Source organism: Eumetopias jubatus, unplaced genomic scaffold (genome assembly GCF_037043125.1).
Source record: "Eumetopias jubatus isolate StellerSeaLion01/CBP00866 unplaced genomic scaffold, mEumJub1_p1.0 scaffold_2, whole genome shotgun sequence".
NCBI lineage: Eukaryota > Metazoa > Chordata > Mammalia > Carnivora > Otariidae > Eumetopias > Eumetopias jubatus.
Genome location: NW_028274808.1, coordinates 63317944 through 63334808, shown reverse-complemented (window position 1 = coordinate 63334808; position 16865 = coordinate 63317944). Strand labels below are relative to the sequence as shown.

Below are 16865 nucleotides of genomic sequence, written 5' to 3'. Positions count from 1 at the left end.
ATAGCAGGGGGACCTGGGTATTTATAATCTCAGCTGCTGACGGGTTATGAAATTTCTCCTTTAATAGATACAAGGACAGCATAATATTACATTGTGATGTGCTAAACAAGGCTGCCTCTTGTTTCAGTCCTGACTTGTATGGCAGTCAGTGCCTCGTTTTGGAGAAAAGGTTACATGGGAGAGTGGAATCACACTTTGAATCAAGACTCTGGGGTTCCAACCTGGCTTCATGACTCCAAGGAAAAAAGCAGTGTGTGTATTGGAAAATCTATGGGCATAAGAATTATAAGGCTCTGAATTTGCATCCCCCCCCATTAGCTGCTAGCTGTGACTTTAAACATTTACTTAACCTCTGACCCTTATCTTTCTGCTCTAAAATGGCAACAGTAGTGTCTCTGTCACAGGTTATTGTGGAATTTGAAAGAAATGATGTATGTGAATATGCCTAGAATACAGAGGACCCTCAATAAATTACCACTTTTGTTACTGTTCTCTGGCCCCCCCTTTCTTTATTGTAGGGAAATAAGTGAGCTGCCATATCTGTATTTCCTTTCAGCTCTAAATGTCCAAGACTTAAAGTAGTAATTTGACCCCTCCGATACATACACCTGCTCTGATTTAGAAAATATATCTACTGTGGTAGGACTCCAAGTCTGAAATGATAACCAACATTTACTGAGCACTTCCTGTATTCCAGGTACTATGCAAATGGCCTTACATAAATAATATTTACCCTCTTAACAAACTTTTTTACAGAGGTACTAGATAAAACTTGGAGAAGTTAGCACACTGCTAATTGACAAAGCCTGGTAAATCTGACCCCTAGTGCATGTTCTTCACAGTACTGGAGAAAGTGCAGCAGGTTTGGGCAGATGGAAAAGCCGACTGCAGATGCAGTGACACCCACAACCTCAGCCAGTAAGAGGGGGAGGTCTGGAGCTGGTGAGGGGCTCGGCCATTGTAATCCTGCATCAACCAGTCACTGGACTCAGGCTGCCCCCTGGAGACAGGATGTGCCAGTGGGGAGAGGTGGCTCTCCTTGCCAACACTCAGTAGCTGAATGCCTGCTTCAGTCCCAAAGAAGGGGACCTGAGTGGTGCACCGCAGCATCCACTCCAGGACACCATTCACCTTCCTTCACAGGCCTCCTCTAAAGATAGGGCTCTGACCACCCAAAGGGTAGATCCCATTTCTTTTCATTTGATTAGACCTCACTGTCATGATACTTTACAGAGATGTCCTTGTCAGACATGGGACAGTTAGACGAGAGACATCCCTCAAGAAGGAACTGCCTCAAGCAGATGACACCTGAATTGATAGGTGATGGGGGGGGGGGGGAGATGGCTGATTATTTCAGGCAGAAAAACTAGTTTGAGCATAGCCCTGAGAGAACAGCATCCTGTTTCCCCAAACTACTGAATAGAAAGTGCCTTCGACTAGCCAAATGGTGCCTTTGTGTGAATTTTTAGAAGGCACTCTTAGGTTTAAATTCGTATATTATTACACCATCTGTACACGCTACTCTTATTCCCTTGTACACAAGTGTTTTAGTGTTGAGAGATGGCTGAGATGAGGCCAGGGCAGTAGACAAGTTGCAAGTGTGTCAAATCCTCTGTGCCCCTCCACCCCCGGGCTTCTGGAGCTCCCTGTTTCCCCGTAGATTATACCACCTGGGCGTTCTCGCAGCCCATGCACTACTGGCTAGGTCAAGGCCTTAACCCCCCTCAGGGGAGCAGCCATCTGCCATCTGTTATGTCAAATCATTTTCTAAACTTTTTCTAGCTTCCGGTTTTCTCATCTGCAAAATGGGGATAATGATAACTCTCTAGATGGTCGCAGGAGATATACTGCAACGGAAATTCTCCATCTTCCATATATATAGTTGATTAAAGGATACTGGGGCTGGGGAAGAAGCAAGGAAGGAGAAAGACCTAAATCCAAGGTACACCAGAGAAAGGCGGAGCTATCTGTAAACACAAAACAGTCAAACTGCATTTATACTATTCTCTTCCCAGGTTTTGGCGAAACGACTGCTACACAAATCACATCTTAAAGTCGCGGGGAGGACGGCCTGGTACCCTCTTACCGGAACAGCGCTGGCGCGGCAGGAACCACGAAGGAACCATGGTTGCCAAGGCAACCCCTTGCGGCGGCCCGCACGTAGTGGCCGTCCGAGTCCAACCCCCTCACGCCGTCACGCGTCCTCGCGCTTCCCCGCCCCTAGGCGCGCTGCGGGGCTGGCTACTGGCTAGACGTCTCGGTCTCACTATCCTCACTCCATCCGCGGAGCCAATGGCTGAGATCGCCAGGGATTCCTTCGCGCGAGTCACACGATGCCTGCAACCTCAAGGACCAATCACAGCGCTGAGAAGGCGGGTTGGGAGCCCTCACAAGCCAATAACGGCAAAAGAAGCCGGCCTCGCGCTCTTGGCTCCACCCCCGACGCTGAGAGGCAGGTTCCGAGGCTGCAGCACCCGGCCGAGTCTGGGTGACGGGGGCCCGCAGTTCCCGCGGGGTCGTCCAGGTGAGGGAGCTGGGAGAGAGTCCGGTAGGTCAGGGAGGGGGAGCGGCTGGCTCCGGCCAGCTGCTCCGTGGTGTTGAGGGGAGCGGGGTCCGGCGTGGAAGCGCGCTCGGGGCGCCAGTGCCGGATGTGAGGACCGCGGGCAAGGGGAACAGGTGAAAGCGGAATGAAATCTTAAATGATGGAATTGGGCTGGGGCATGTTTCTTGCCCTTTAAGAGTTTTATAGTCATCGAAGACGGGAGATAGTAAGAGAGAGTTAACAGCACAGGGTGAAGGAGTGATGACAGCCTTACAAAAACGGAAGCACTACCGGGGAGATAAGATCTGTTGTGTTTGTGCAGTGGACGTGGTGTGGTTGGGAAGAGCGTCTGAGAGGAGGTTACTGAAGGATGAGTAGGAGTTGGATATTACCGGTAAAGGATGAATGCTGTGAACGTTACACGTGAAATATAAGAATACGGCGAGGCGGGAGATGCGAGAGACGGAGAGTGGGGAAGACCTGGCGGGGCCGGTTTTGCATGGCTGAGGGCCTTGGTCTTTGTCTTTAAGGGAGGCACTCCCTTGAAATTTGTTTAGAGAAGGGGGTTAACTCCCCTGTTTAGATAATATCCTGGCATTGTATCGGTTCAGGAGGGCAAGGTTGGAGATTGGGCAACTCCAACAAATGAGGAATCTTAGGCAGTCCAGGCTCAACTAAGGTATAGGGCCAAAGGACAGACACTGGCTGACCGTCCTCGGACGGCTAAACTTAACGGTTTCTCAGAGAATCCACAGGTAACTAATTTTTTTCTGAGGATAGAGCAGACTTTCAGTCAATCAGGTTGCACAAGGATGAGAAAAGGAAAAGAAAATTCGCTCTCTATTTCTCCTTCCTCAATTTCTAGTTTTTGCGTTGGTTCGTTTGGCAAAGGTGTATCCACTTTCTTTTCTTGTGTTGGGAGAGTAAACTCCTGAATGTTAATTAAACCAGGTATTTCTAAATTGAGCGGGAGTTTGAAGGCTTAACTTAGGCAGCAGCGACAGGAGAGACTTAGAACATGCCTTCAGAAATGACTAAATAGGTGATGGTGCAATTCACCAAATTAGAGGTTAAAGAAGGTAGAGTATTTAGGCAGGGTTGCAGGGGGCAGTTGCTGAACTTTCGGACATGTTGAGTTTGATGGGCTTCTGAACTGATGGGAGATGGCCAGTAGAGTTTTAGATAATCAGAACCTGGAGTTTAGGAGAGAGGGCTAAGGATAGAAAGGTTGTGGATATCAGTGTATTTTTAAAACAGGAAATAGGGGCGCCTGGGTGGCTCAGTCGTTAAGCATCTGCCTTCTGCTTGGGTCATGATCTCAGGGTCCTGGGATCGCTCCTTGCTCCGCGCGGAGCCTGCCTCTCCCTCTCCCACTCCCCCCTGCTTGTGTTCCCTCTCTCGCTGTGTCTCTGTCAAATAAAGACATAAAATCTAAAACAAAATAAAAATAAAACAGGAAATAGTTACTATCACTCTGGGTACTCTGAAATAGTTAGAAAGGAGTAAGGAAAGCATTCTTGGGAAACTAGCCTCAGTTCTCAAGTCTTCCTTTCTCAAAAGCTGTAGCACAAAAATACTAAATCAGAAAGTGCTGTCTTTCTCGCCTCCTGGTTGAGTCTTTGAATCTGTTGTGCCCTCTACTCAAAACATTCCCTGTTCCTCCCACCCACCCCACCCTACTTTACTCTTCTTTTAATCAGCTCACCTCCCCCTTAGCTCCAGGTCTCAGTTTAGATGGCATCTTTCTTTAAGAACTCTTTCCTGGTCCTCTGTGCTCCAGCACTCTATATTTCCAACCCGTTATTGTTCTTATCACATAATTTTATGATAGTCTGATTATTGCTTTGTATTCCTCTTTAGAGTTTGTATTTATTTTGAAGTCAGGGGTGGGGACAGCAGCTAGCACAGCAGCTGCACGTAGTAGCGCAAATTAAATCAGAGTGTGAATCCCAAGAACCAAGGAAGGAGAGTATTTTAAGGAGGGAAGTAGCAAATCTTCAGATTGGTCAAATAAAATAAACTGTAAAGAATGTTTGTTGGATTTGGCAGCTAGGAGATCCTTAGTGATTATATTAGTAAGAGTGAATTCAGTACAGTGATGAGCACAGAAAACAGATTGTAAAAGCTGGAGAGTAAATGGGAAATGTGAAGATGAAGACAACCTGTATAGAATAATCTTTAAAGGAGCCTTGGGAAAGCTGTAGGAATTATTCCCTTTTTACTATAATATTTACTGTGTGCTTTATTATTTCTGATTACAGTAGAGCATAAGGGATGAGTGCATAGGCTCCCCCACTTAGTATTTTAGTTACTTGGGTTACTCTTTCTAAACCTCAGTTTTTCAATTATAAGATAGAGATGATAAAATTACCTACTTCATGAAGGTATGGTAAGGATTAAAGTCTTTAATATAGAGAGAGCATACAGAACTCTTAAAACACAGTTCCTGGCATATAAGAAGTGCCCAAAATTCTTAGCTTCTTGTAGCTACTATGTGTAAGGTCGTATGTTAAGTACTTAACATTAGGTCTTAGACCCATTAGAACTATTGTTTTTCTTTTTTCAGCTTTATCAAGGTATAATTGACAGGTATAATTGTAAGATATTTAAAGTGTGCATTGTGGTGATTTAATATATATATATATATATATATACACACACACCTTGTGAAAAGATCCCCACCATCTAGTTACTGTTGTTATTCTTGTTATTCTGTGCATTTTGCAGATGATAAAACTGAGGCTCAGAGAGGTTATATAACTTGCTCAAGGTCACACAGCTAGTAAGTGGTGTTGGTTCAACATTGCCAAATTTGGCGACGACCTCATGAAAAATGAGGATTGGAATGACTGTTTTACCTTGCAAGTTAGAAGACCGAAGATACCTCGGTGTTAGCGGGAGCTAGATTGTAAGTAGTTGAGTGAGTTGTATGGGTAAGAGCAAAGCAGGGGGAAGCTTTTTGTTGATTTCTCCCTAGAGAAAGAAGCTGGTTCAAAGAAAAAGAAGAGGGACAGTGGCTTGGGGAGGAGGAGATACAGGTTAGGAAAACTTTGCTCTAGAAATGAAGACTTGAGTATGTTTTTAAACTTGAGGGGGTGGACTTAGTGAAGAGGGAAGAACGAAAGATGAGAAAGGATAAGTGACAGACAGGTTCTCAGGTAAAATAAGAACAGAAGACTGGTCACTCTCAGAGAGGGGGAGTGAGAAAAGAGGAATTTTGAGGTTGGGATGGCCCAGGATATAACTGTAGCTTCCATAGTATAAGTCATTGAGAATGACTAGGACAAAAAAATAAGGCTGCAGAGTGAATTCAGAGACCTGAGGAAGCTGACTAAGTAAGCTTCCCAGACCCTCCATGAGGAACTGGTCGGAGGTCAGTATGGGAAGTGGGGCATTCTAAGCACTATTAAGAGTGCTTCTGAGGCTTAAAATAATTTTGTTTTTATTATTTATTTATTTATTTATTTATTTATTTAAAGATTTTATTTATTTATTCGAGAGAGAGAGCACGAGAGGGAAGAGGGTCAGAGGGAGAAGCAGACTCCCTGCTCAGCAGGGAGCCCGATGTGGGACTCGATCCCGGAACTCCAGGATCATGACCTGAGCCGAAGGCAGTCGCTTAACCAACTGAGCCACCCAGGCGCCCAAAATAATTTTGTTTTTAAAGTAGTGTATCATAATAAATTAGGAACAACCAGTGAACATTTTTAGGAAAATGACACTATAAACTTTTCTTTTTTGATTTGGTGACGTATTATGCTTATTTGTTGTATAGATAAAGCATATTCGTGAGAAAATTATAATTGTAAGCTATAAAATGGAAAGAAATTTTTCTCCTCTCCTCCATTACTGTCCCCCCCCAACTGGGTGTGCACATATGCAAATGCGAGCATCTATTACCTCTTGATCTCTTTTCCCTAAAGGTCATCACTCTCAGTTGTTCCCTGGATATCCTTCCATACATTTTGTGTGTGTCTGTGTCTGCCTGTCCATAGGCATGAAAGTGCACAATATATAACCTTTTCACAAAAACAAAAGGGGGGTGCTCTTGTTATGTGCATTATTCTACAACATGCTGTTTCACTTAACATTGTATTTTGGACATCTTTCTGTGTGGAACATAGAGATTTTCCTGTTCTTTTAAGTGGCTGTATAATTGTCTGTGGAAGGACTTAGGGTTTTTTTTAACTCCTTTCTTGTTGATGGACTTATTTCTGCTCTTTTTCTTTTTTCTTTGTTTTTGCTGCTATAAGCAATGCTTCTTTCAGTCTTAGTGTGCCTTAGTGAGAAAATTGCTGGGTCAAAGAGTATATTTATTTTGAATTGTGACAAATATTGTGAATTTTTCTTCAAAGGCCTAGTAATCCCTTCATTAACAAGTATAATGGTGTCTGTTTCCCCAAATTGTTACCCTTACCAGTACTGGGTCCCGAACACTAAAACTTTTAAAGATTTTTGTTTTAGGGCGTATTTCTTTATTTGAGTCAAACTGAACTGCTTATTTGTTTAGTGAACATTTGTATTTATTTTTCCGTGAACCCCTTGGGAATGGCCTTTGTCATTTTTCTATTGGGTTTTTAGTCTTTTTCTAAAGCACACTTTTCAGCCTTTTGTCATTGGTGTTGGAAATATTTTTTCCAGTTTGTCATTTGATCTTTGACTTTATTTGTAATTGTCTATTTATCCCCCAGTTAGAAGTATTTAATTTTTATGTAGTCTTACTTGGCAGAGTAAGTAAGGTTTCTTTATAGGGTTTTTGGTGGGTTTTTTTGTGGGTTTTTCTTTTTTTTGGTTTTAAATGATGCCCGAACGCCACTATTGCTAATTGAAATTACAAATTTTTCCATGGAGACCACATTGAAAAGTCTCTTTAAAGGTAGTTTGAAATTCTTTGTCCACTGTTGTTTAGATCCTACTCTTGAAAGTTAACATGTGGCTTTTTTTATTTTTAAAAGATTTTATTTATTTATTTGACAGAGAGAGAGAGCACAAGCAGGGGGAGTGGCAGCAGAGGGAGAGGGAGAAGCAGACTCCCCGCTGAGCAGGGAGCCGGATGCAGGACTCCATCCCAGGACCCTGAGATCATGACCTGAGCCGAAGGCAGATGGTTAACCGAAGGCAGATGCTTAAATGACTGAGCCACCCAGGCGCCCCTATTTATTTATTTATTTGAGAGAGAGAGCGCACATGCCCTCACCCAAGCCCTCACCCTCATAAGGGAGGGGGAGTAGCAGGGAAAGAGGGGCAGGGAGGGGGAAAGGATCTCAAGTGGACTCTGCCCTGCAGAGTGGAGGCCGGAGTGGAGGCCGAGCAAGATCTCATGACCCTGAGATCATGACCTAAGCAGAAACTAAGAGTCCTGACTCTTAACTGATTGAGCCACCCGGGTGCCCCAACATGTGGCTGGCTGGCTGGCTGGCTGGCTGGCTGGCTGGCTGGCTGGCTTATTTATTTATTTAAATTCAGTTAATTAACATAATGCTTTTATTTGTTTCAGGGGTACAGGTCTGGGATTCATCAGTCTTATACCTAGTGTTCATTACAACACCTACACTCTGTAATATCCATCATCCAGTTACCCCATCCCTCCACCCCCTCCCTCCAGCAACCCACACTTTGTTTCGTAAGATCGAGTGTCTCTTAAATCAGTGTCTACAAATGGACATGGTGATGATATCCAGTAGACCTTTTTTTTAATCACATGTTTAGGATCTGAGAATTGGTACTTTAGTATTTGTGGTTTTTAAAATTAACAGAAGATGAATTTTAAAAATTATTTTCTGGGAATTTCATTGTTTGGCTTACTTGGTTTGCTTGCTTGCTTATGTATTTATTTATTTTTACAGAATTCTAAGGCTTTCAGCAGAGATTTGAGAAATGGCAACAAATGAAAGTATCGGCATCTTTAGTTCAGCATCCTTGGCTGTGGAGTATGTAGATTCACTTTTACCTGAAAACCCTCTACAAGAAACATTTAAAAATGCTTGGAACTATATGTTGAATAATTATACAAAGTTCCAGATTGCAACATGGGGATCCTTGATAGTTCATGAGGTCCTTTATTTCTTGTTCTGTTTACCTGGATTTTTGTTTCAATTTATACCTTACATGAAAAAGTACAAAATTCAAAAGGTGAGTGTGATGGACTTGCAGTGAAATGTTATTATTCATGTTGACTATTTTAAAAGTAAATGTAACTTGGTTTTAAGAGAACCTAGATCAGGACTGTCCAATAGATAGGAAAAGAAGGAACATAATGTAATTTTACATTTTCTGATAGAATACATAAAAAGGTATAAAGAAATAGGGACATTAGTTTTAATATATTTTATTTAACACAATAAATTGAAATTATTTCAATAAGTAATCAGAATTTAAAAGTACTTAATGGGATGTTTTATGTTCATATTCTCACAATGTCTTTGAAATTGGGTGTTTTACATTAATTTTAGCCCATCTAAGTTTAGACTAGCCATATTTAAAGTGTTCTGTAGCCACATATTTCTAGTTCCTGCCACACTGGACAACCCTAGATCACTATTGATAATGTTTCAAGAGTAATTTGTTAAATTGTGCTTTCAGTAGGTGTGACATTTATCTAATTTGGGTTTATAATCTTTAAACTAGCTGGAAAGAGAAGTTACGGGGATTTGTAGATACTTTGCAATTCACTCCAACCCTTGATTTCTCAGCCACTAAGTGTATGTTTAATATGGTAAGATCTTGATCAGGGCTATTAAAAGTTTTGTTTTTTCCTTAAATATATGATGGTGGTTCTGCAGGATTCATGTTATCCCAAATGAGGAAGTCATGATGCTCCTAGAATCTAGGTATTTGCTTCAATGCACTAAGTTCCTTGAGATTCCCACCATGTGTGACAAAGTGTTGAGGTAGACACAGTGCCTCTTTTTAGTTGTAGTCTTGGGGAAAACAGCTCTACCACTGTGAAGACTAGAGCTTGACAGGGTGCCAGGAACAGAATCTGGACTAGCTTATCAGAGATGATTTATCAGCACTTGGCAAAGCCATAGTTGTGTCTAATACTTGCTGTTTACTTTTCTAAAAAGTCATGCCAAACTGAAACTCGGGGGCACATGGTCTTGGTAGAAAGTGAACATCTTGAGAGTGTTCACCTGTGGAGACTAATTTGTACTCACCAAGTTCACATCGGGTGGCAGTCATCGTGCACCTTCTCTCCCATCAGTCTTGTAGCCCCGTTGCCTCTCCCAGTGAGTCTCACTTTAAGGCCTCACTCAAGTGTTGTTGTTGATCCTCTCTGGGGATAGTGCATGGGGTCAGGCCACTAGACTCTAAGCCAAAGGAGGGAGGAGTAAAAGGAAAAGGGGGAGGAAATAAAAAGGGACATGTCCAAAGGGGAGTATTCTGTTACCCTAAATTAAGGACAGAACTTCCAAAATGCTTTTTATAACAGGGCCTGCTTTGAAAAGCAGAATTCGGTTTGGGTGTGAAGTTCTCATGCATGTTTGGGGTGACTCCGGCTGCAGTGTGTCACCCCTGTGTTGGTTGGGAGGGCTGGTTCATGGTGTGTCTGGCCAGGCCACAGTACCCTTGTCCTCCACCCCTCGGCCCTTGACTCGCTGGTCAGAGGTGGTAAATTTTCCAGAGAGAGGAAGGCCTTTTTCAGTCATGGTTTTATGTATGATTTTAAAATAAACTGTGGCAAAAGACAGTACAAGTAGTTGTCTAGTTGGTTACGGGTAGTTTTTTAAAGATTTTATTTATTTATCTGACAGAGCGAGAGAGCACAAGCAGAGGGAACAGTAGAGGGAGGGGAGGGAGGAGCAGGCTCCCTGTCGAGCAGGGAGCCCGATGCGGGCCTCGACCCCAGGACCCTGGGGTCATGACCTGAGCCGAAGGCAGATGCTTAACCATCTAGGCGCCCTATAAACAGAATTGAAAGACTGGGTAGTGTGGCTTCACATTGCTTTGTCTTCCTTTGAGTTTCACAACTGTTAAAAATCCCTACTTTGAGCTTTTTTTTTTTTAAGATATTATTTATTTGTCAGAGAGAGAGATAACATGAGTGGGGATAGGGGCAGAGGGAAGGTAGAAGCAGACTCCCTACTGAGCAAGGAGATGGACATGGGATTCGATCCCAGGATCGTGACCCCAGCCGAAGGCAGATGCTTAACCGACTGAGCCACCCAGGCAATCCTAACTGCAGCCCTTTAAATTGAATAAACTTAGGTTTTTTTATATGGCTTGCTAAGCAAGTCGATATCCTGATGAGGTTTTTTTAAACATTTACTACACTGATCTTACTTTTCTCGTTTTGGCTTTCATCTTTGAACATCGTTATCTGTGGGGCAGTAGCTCTCCATTCTTTGGGAACCACTGGACCCATTTCTGAAGTTCTTCCAGCTCAGAGAGTTTATAATTCTGTCATCATATGTGAACAAAACTATGCTTATTGCTGGGAATGAGCACCGCTGAATGGCTGGCAACATCGATTTCCCTTTGTAATAGAGGCTTCCGGTGCTGCCTGTAGGACTGCCGCGACATTTGGGAGAACCCACCTGTGATCTTAGCATAACACATTTCTGCTCTGAGAGTCCTGGCTGACAGAAGCGAATGATCTGTGGGCTGCAGAGACTGGACAGTTATTCTGTAGTGTTTCTTTGGTTTGTTTGAGATCATTAGTCTGGGCTTGTGTATTAACAGTTTCTTTACCTATTTAAACTAGTGATCACAGTTGTCAAGAAGTTAGAAGGGGAGGAGGCTGTGATTCCTGGGCCTCAGTTACTGTCACATAGTCACTGTAATATAGAATTCACATCATAAGATTAATTAAATAATGTAGAATTACGGTCACCTAGAAACATTACAGAAACAATTAGGAATTCACTCTTAAGTATCAAATCAAACTACTGATAGCAGAGGCTAATAGTAAATATTGTGATTTTTCTCCATAGGATAAACCAGAAACATGGGAAAACCAATGGAAATGTTTTAAAGTACTTCTCTTTAATCACTTTTGTATCCAGCTTCCTTTGATCTGTGGAACTTACTATTTTACAGAGTATTTTAATATACCTTATGATTGGGAAAGAATGCCAAGATGGTATGTAGATAAAGATTTGATTTTGATAGTCATGGTTTATCGTCCAGTTAAAATACCCTTCATATTTATCTTTTTCTTCTTGTTTGTTCTAAACTTTAGAAGTAAATAAAATGTAGAAAAGTAAGCCATAGTAGAAACTTAAAACGTTTCCATTTTTCTGTCGTCCTGTGTTCTAATGTAATATTTTATTGGAAGGTGACTTATGTATTTATTTATTATTTTGGAAAGTGATTTCTAACATCAGAAGTTTCGGTAGCATCCTTTATATTATTTTATACAGATACACCCGCTTATACCAAGAAAAACTATATTACATTTTAAGTCTGAAATGAATAAAAAAAGAGTAATTGTGAGGTTTATAAAAGTTGTGTCCATATAGATGCAAATATATATTACCTGAGCACTAGTAGTTGTGTTCAAATAATTGTATTCAACTATCTGCTCTTGACATAATCTGAATACAGATATACCAATATATAGGTGTATACTTTTTCTTTGTAATATATGTAATAGAAAAGTTTTTGTGTATGTGTTTATTTGTATATAAAATGTTTTGCCCATTGTACTTATGTCCCTCTCTTTGGTGGAAAAAAGTGATGATTTTACTATTGATAATCTCAGTTCAAATCCCTCATCCGTCCTTATCAATATTACTCTTTTCCTAGAAGTTTTGGATTTTGTTTCTTAACTTTGATTTTATACATGTGAAAATTTTTTCAGTTTTTTTTTCTTTAAGTAGGCTCCATGCCCAACATTCAGCTTGAACTCATGACCCTGCAGTCAAGAGTTGCATGTTCTACTTACTAAGCCAGCCAGGCGCCCCTGTACATGGGAATTTTTAAAAAATGAACTAGAATTGGAATAGTGGTCATTCCCTTTAACCCTGCTGCAGGAGGTATTATATAGCCACCTTGTACGTAGCAGTTGTGAGAGTTTGTTGCTATGTATCGAGGTTGGTCAAGCTGGTTAGTGGGTATTTGGTTTCATGTAATTCTTCAAACAGTGATCCCAAGTAAAAGTTTAGATTAAGTAAAAGTTATTTTATACTCATTACAGTATTTTCATCCTAAAGGTATCTGCTTTTGGCAAGATGCTTCGGCTGTGCAGTGATTGAGGATACCTGGCACTATTTCCTGCATAGGCTCTTACATCACAAAAGAATATATAAATATATTCATAAAGTTCATCATGAGTTTCAGGTATGTTAGAATTATTTTTAACACATTTTTTTTCTATTAGAGGCAAAATGCTTTTTTAAAATCTTCCGAGGTTTTAAAAAAATTGTCAGTGATGTTTTTATTTCTTTCTCTTTGGCATGAACATGTTAAGAACATCACACACACACACACACACACAGCCAGTTCTATAAATTTTCAAGAGAAGTGTTACATGAAATAGTTCAGTCTCTCATTTGGGGCCAGACTGCTATCCTGTCACGGTTGGACATGGCAGATTAATAGAGACCATAGTGATGTTAAGGTCATTTAAATTGGACTCCAAAACAATGAACTTTTCATCTTTAAATTTCTAAAACAATTACCAACTTGTTTGATGAACACCTTCTCACCTCATTCTGACCCCCACAAAAACCGATTTTATCAGAACTGCTTTGAATGTACCTTTGTCAAACTGGTTTCGTCGATATGTTCTGCATTGGTCCTGATTACATGGTATGCTAAATCAAGTATCCCTTTCTTAGCAGAACAGATTCAGAAGCATAAACCAAAATTAGAATTTAAGTCAATTGTTTAATGCCTTTATCTTTTTTGTATTAATATTTTTATTGATGTTTGCTTGTTGAACCCAGTGAGTCATTCTTTTGACAAATTTTCCGGCGTCAGGAAGACAAAGAATTTGAATTTACAGTGTCAAATAAAGAATAATAGACAGATCATGAGCACTTTGAGGTATAGGTTGGGCTCTGACTAATGCTCAAGATTAGGGAAACTCTATGGGACTGTCTGATCCAGAATTTCATTGATTCTTGCCCCTGGGGATGTGGGAATCTGGGAAGGGTTTGGCACATGTTTTCATACCCCTCCCATGTTCATCACCATAAAGAGGAGCACCCACTTAGCTCATCTTCTTTTTACTAGAAACTTTTGAAAGAAAATACAAGAATTCATACGTATCTAGGAAACAAAGGTTGCCAAATACATGTTCAGATTGTTAGACTTTATTTAGAAGACTGAATAATTTTTTAATGCCTTTATCTTAAACCATCAAAGGCAGTTACTAAGATTCTATTAAGGATATCCCTAGACCTTTTGATGTTTGGTAGGAACAAAAAGATGTTTTTATTAAGAATTACTGTTACTTGTTTATATATCTATGGTTAGATATATGTCATTACCTATAGAAACAATCTAATTTTATAAAACTTTATGCATAAATTAGAATATATGTATTTGTCACGTTTCTTCAGAGAAACAAAATCAGGAGATACATACACACACACACACACACACACACATTTATTTTAAGGAACTGGCTCATGTGATTGTGGGGCTTGGCAAGTCTGAAATGCATAGGACAGACCACAGACTGGAAATTCAAGCAGGGTTTCTCTGTTGTAGCCGTGAGAATTCTTTCTTCCTCGTGAAACCTCAGTCTTTGCTTTTAAGGCCTTCAACTGGTTGATTAAAGCCCACTTGCATTATGGAGGGTAATCTCCCTTACTTACTTACTCCCTTACTACTGATTAGTAGTCACATCTACAAAATATCTTCACAGCCGTACGGTGTTTGACCAACCAGTTGGGCACTGTAGCTTAGCTAAGCTGACATATAAAATTAACAGTCACAATATATTAAGGAATTCGTATCTATTTATTTTAGGCTCCATTTGGAATGGAAGCTGAATATGCACATCCCTTAGAAACTCTGATTCTTGGAACCGGATTTTTCATTGGAATTATGCTTTTATGTGATCATGTCATTCTCCTTTGGGCATGGGTGACTATTCGTTTGATAGAAACTATTGATGTCCATAGGTGAGTTATGGTTTCTATTCAGGTGTAAGGTATCAAAATATAAAATATCTTTGTTTTCATGGTCATAAGATCATCTTTATTTCTAAGCAGACTAATAGGACAGATTAAATTGTAAAGGATGTCTCCTTCCTTCATTCTTTCTTTCCACTGTTGTCTTCTCCCTCCTGCCCTCTCAGCTTTCTGAGGAAGGGAGGGGGTGGGTGATTCAGAGCTGTACAGTTGTGGCTATCAGATTCTAGATTTATTGTTGGAAATAAAGGAGGATACTCTAAAAGAATTGCTACATAGTGATTCTCAGGTTTAACCTTCTTAGTGCTTGATACTCATTTCATTTAACTTTTCCTAAAGGACATAGACTGTTACGGGCATTACAAACTGTGGTGAGAAAGCTCCTCTAAAACAGAAAAGAAAAATAATTCTTGAAAATCTGTGTCTAAAGATTCATTACCATAACCCCTCTTTCATCCCCTGTTGTGTAATAAATTCCATAGATCTTTCAAGGCTTTTTTTACATTTCTTAAAATGGTTTCTGGAATATGTACCATTTTTCTGTGAGTTTTTGTCTTGTATAAACCTGTCAGAAACAAAGTGACTTAGGTAAAGTGGAATATTATTTGAATTAGTTAACAGGCATATTACTATCAATGAAAATGTCAGTTATTTAAAATGTATTTATTTCCTTAATAATCTTTATCATTTTTATTTCAGTGGTTATGACATTCCTCTCAACCCTTTAAATCTGATCCCTTTCTATGCTGGTTCTCGGCATCATGATTTCCACCACATGAACTTCATTGGAAACTATGCTTCAACATTTACATGGTGGGATAGAATTTTTGGAACAGACTCTCAATTTATTGCCTACATTGAAAAGATGAAGAAGATTGAGAAAAAGACTGAATAAATATCTAAACCTTCCTGAACATACACACTTTCCTGAATTGAAGCGAGTAGCTAACATTGCTTCTGCGGAGCAGAAATAAACGTGTCTTGGCTGCTAAGTGATACAAAGAACATTAACAACCTTTAATTATCTTCCTAGTGGGAACTTTTTCTACTTTACATAAAAGTTCTGTATGTGTAGAAATAAGTATATATTTAAGTACGATTTTCATGAGGAAGTTATAAAGGCCATGTTGCTAACCTTACAGAAAGGTTTTAAGTAATGGAAAAAGTATTAATTTCTGTCTTTCGCCTAGTAATACCATAGGCCTGAAGTTGAAATTGGTCTTTAAAATCTTTTAAATATATAGTGGCCATTTCAGAAACTCTTAGTAGGGTGTTGGCCTCATATTGAACTTTAAACATTTTTTAGAATTTGCTTAAACATCAAAGTATCATGGGTTGAACCATATCAGTTGACAGTGAGTGAGGCTGCCGAATCAGGAATAGCCAGTACCAAGAACTTCACTCTTGTCCTGAGCTGACCGGTTTGGGGTGATTCTCTTTCTTTGAGAAGTCTTTTGGGATTGCACTGTACTAGTATGTATAAATTAAGGCATTTCTGAATTGTTGTAAGTGGAATATTTTAGTCTAAAGGTTTTCGGGTTACTTGAATTTTTAAAAAAATTGAGCTTTATTTCTATTTACCCTTTCATTTTTGTATTTCAAGTTTTCATTATACTTAAAGCTGTATCTTGAAACGTGAACTGACTTGCTGTATTTGCACTTTGGACTATTGAAATAAATGTGATTTTTTTGTCTGATTATCCAGTTTCCAATTTTGAACATCAGTTTTATTTTATTCTTATAAGGAAAAAGTACAGAAATCATTAAGTTTTGTAATAAAAGGAATAATTCTACGTTTTTTAAGTGCTTCATTTGCTGAACTTCTTGGGCAGTTTCAACATGTATTTATCAGCTATGATTGTGGGGAATTCCAGTGACCTAGTATTGAGACAGCTCTTCTCTGGTTAGAAGATGTATGCTTTCTGTAGGGAAGAATAGAGTTAAACTTTTTTTTTTAAGATTTTATTTATTTATTTGACAGAGATAGAGCAGGAACGCAAGCAGGGGGAGTGGGAGAGGGGGAAGCAGGTTTCCCGCCGAGCAGGGAGCCCAATGTGGGGTTCGATCCCAGGACCCTGGGATCATAACCCAAGCCGAAGGGAGATACTTAACAACTGAGCCACCCAGGCGCCCCTAGAGTTAAACTTTTTAAGGCTGATTTAAATCTGGTATCTAAATTCTAACTCAAAACAGCTGATAATTCTAACAGTATATGATAGTACCAAATTGTTATTTATAGT

General features: G+C 40.1%; 1 protein-coding gene across 2 annotated transcripts; it reads left to right on the top strand.

The window, feature by feature from the left end:
- Positions 1 to 2437: 2437 nt before the first annotated feature.
- MSMO1 (methylsterol monooxygenase 1) lies at positions 2438 to 16362 on the top strand. 2 transcript variants are annotated; one of them, XM_028104425.2, is made up of 6 exons: positions 2438 to 2524; positions 8389 to 8674; positions 11476 to 11624; positions 12697 to 12823; positions 14462 to 14616; positions 15325 to 16362. In XM_028104425.2, exons 2-6 carry the CDS (start codon positions 8420 to 8422, stop codon positions 15518 to 15520), a joined length of 882 nt encoding a protein of 293 aa, XP_027960226.1. In that variant the 5' UTR covers positions 2438 to 2524; positions 8389 to 8419; the 3' UTR covers positions 15521 to 16362. The 2 variants fall into 2 exon arrangements, with proteins under 2 accessions (XP_027960226.1, XP_027960227.1); XM_028104426.2 differs by having other exon boundaries at positions 2438 to 2548.
- Positions 16363 to 16865: the final 503 nt, after the last annotated feature.

Excerpts from the sequence above, each read along its gene's own strand:
- MSMO1 (XM_028104425.2), top strand. The coding sequence starts at position 8,420 with ATGGCAACAAATGAAAGTATCGGCATCTTTAGTTCAGCATCCTTGGCT. Across the intron at positions 12,824-14,461 it reads AAGTTCATCATGAGTTTCAG|GCTCCATTTGGAATGGAAGC; the intron begins GTATGTTAGAAT and ends TATTTATTTTAG. Across the intron at positions 14,617-15,324 it reads GAAACTATTGATGTCCATAG|TGGTTATGACATTCCTCTCA; the intron begins GTGAGTTATGGT and ends TTTTTATTTCAG.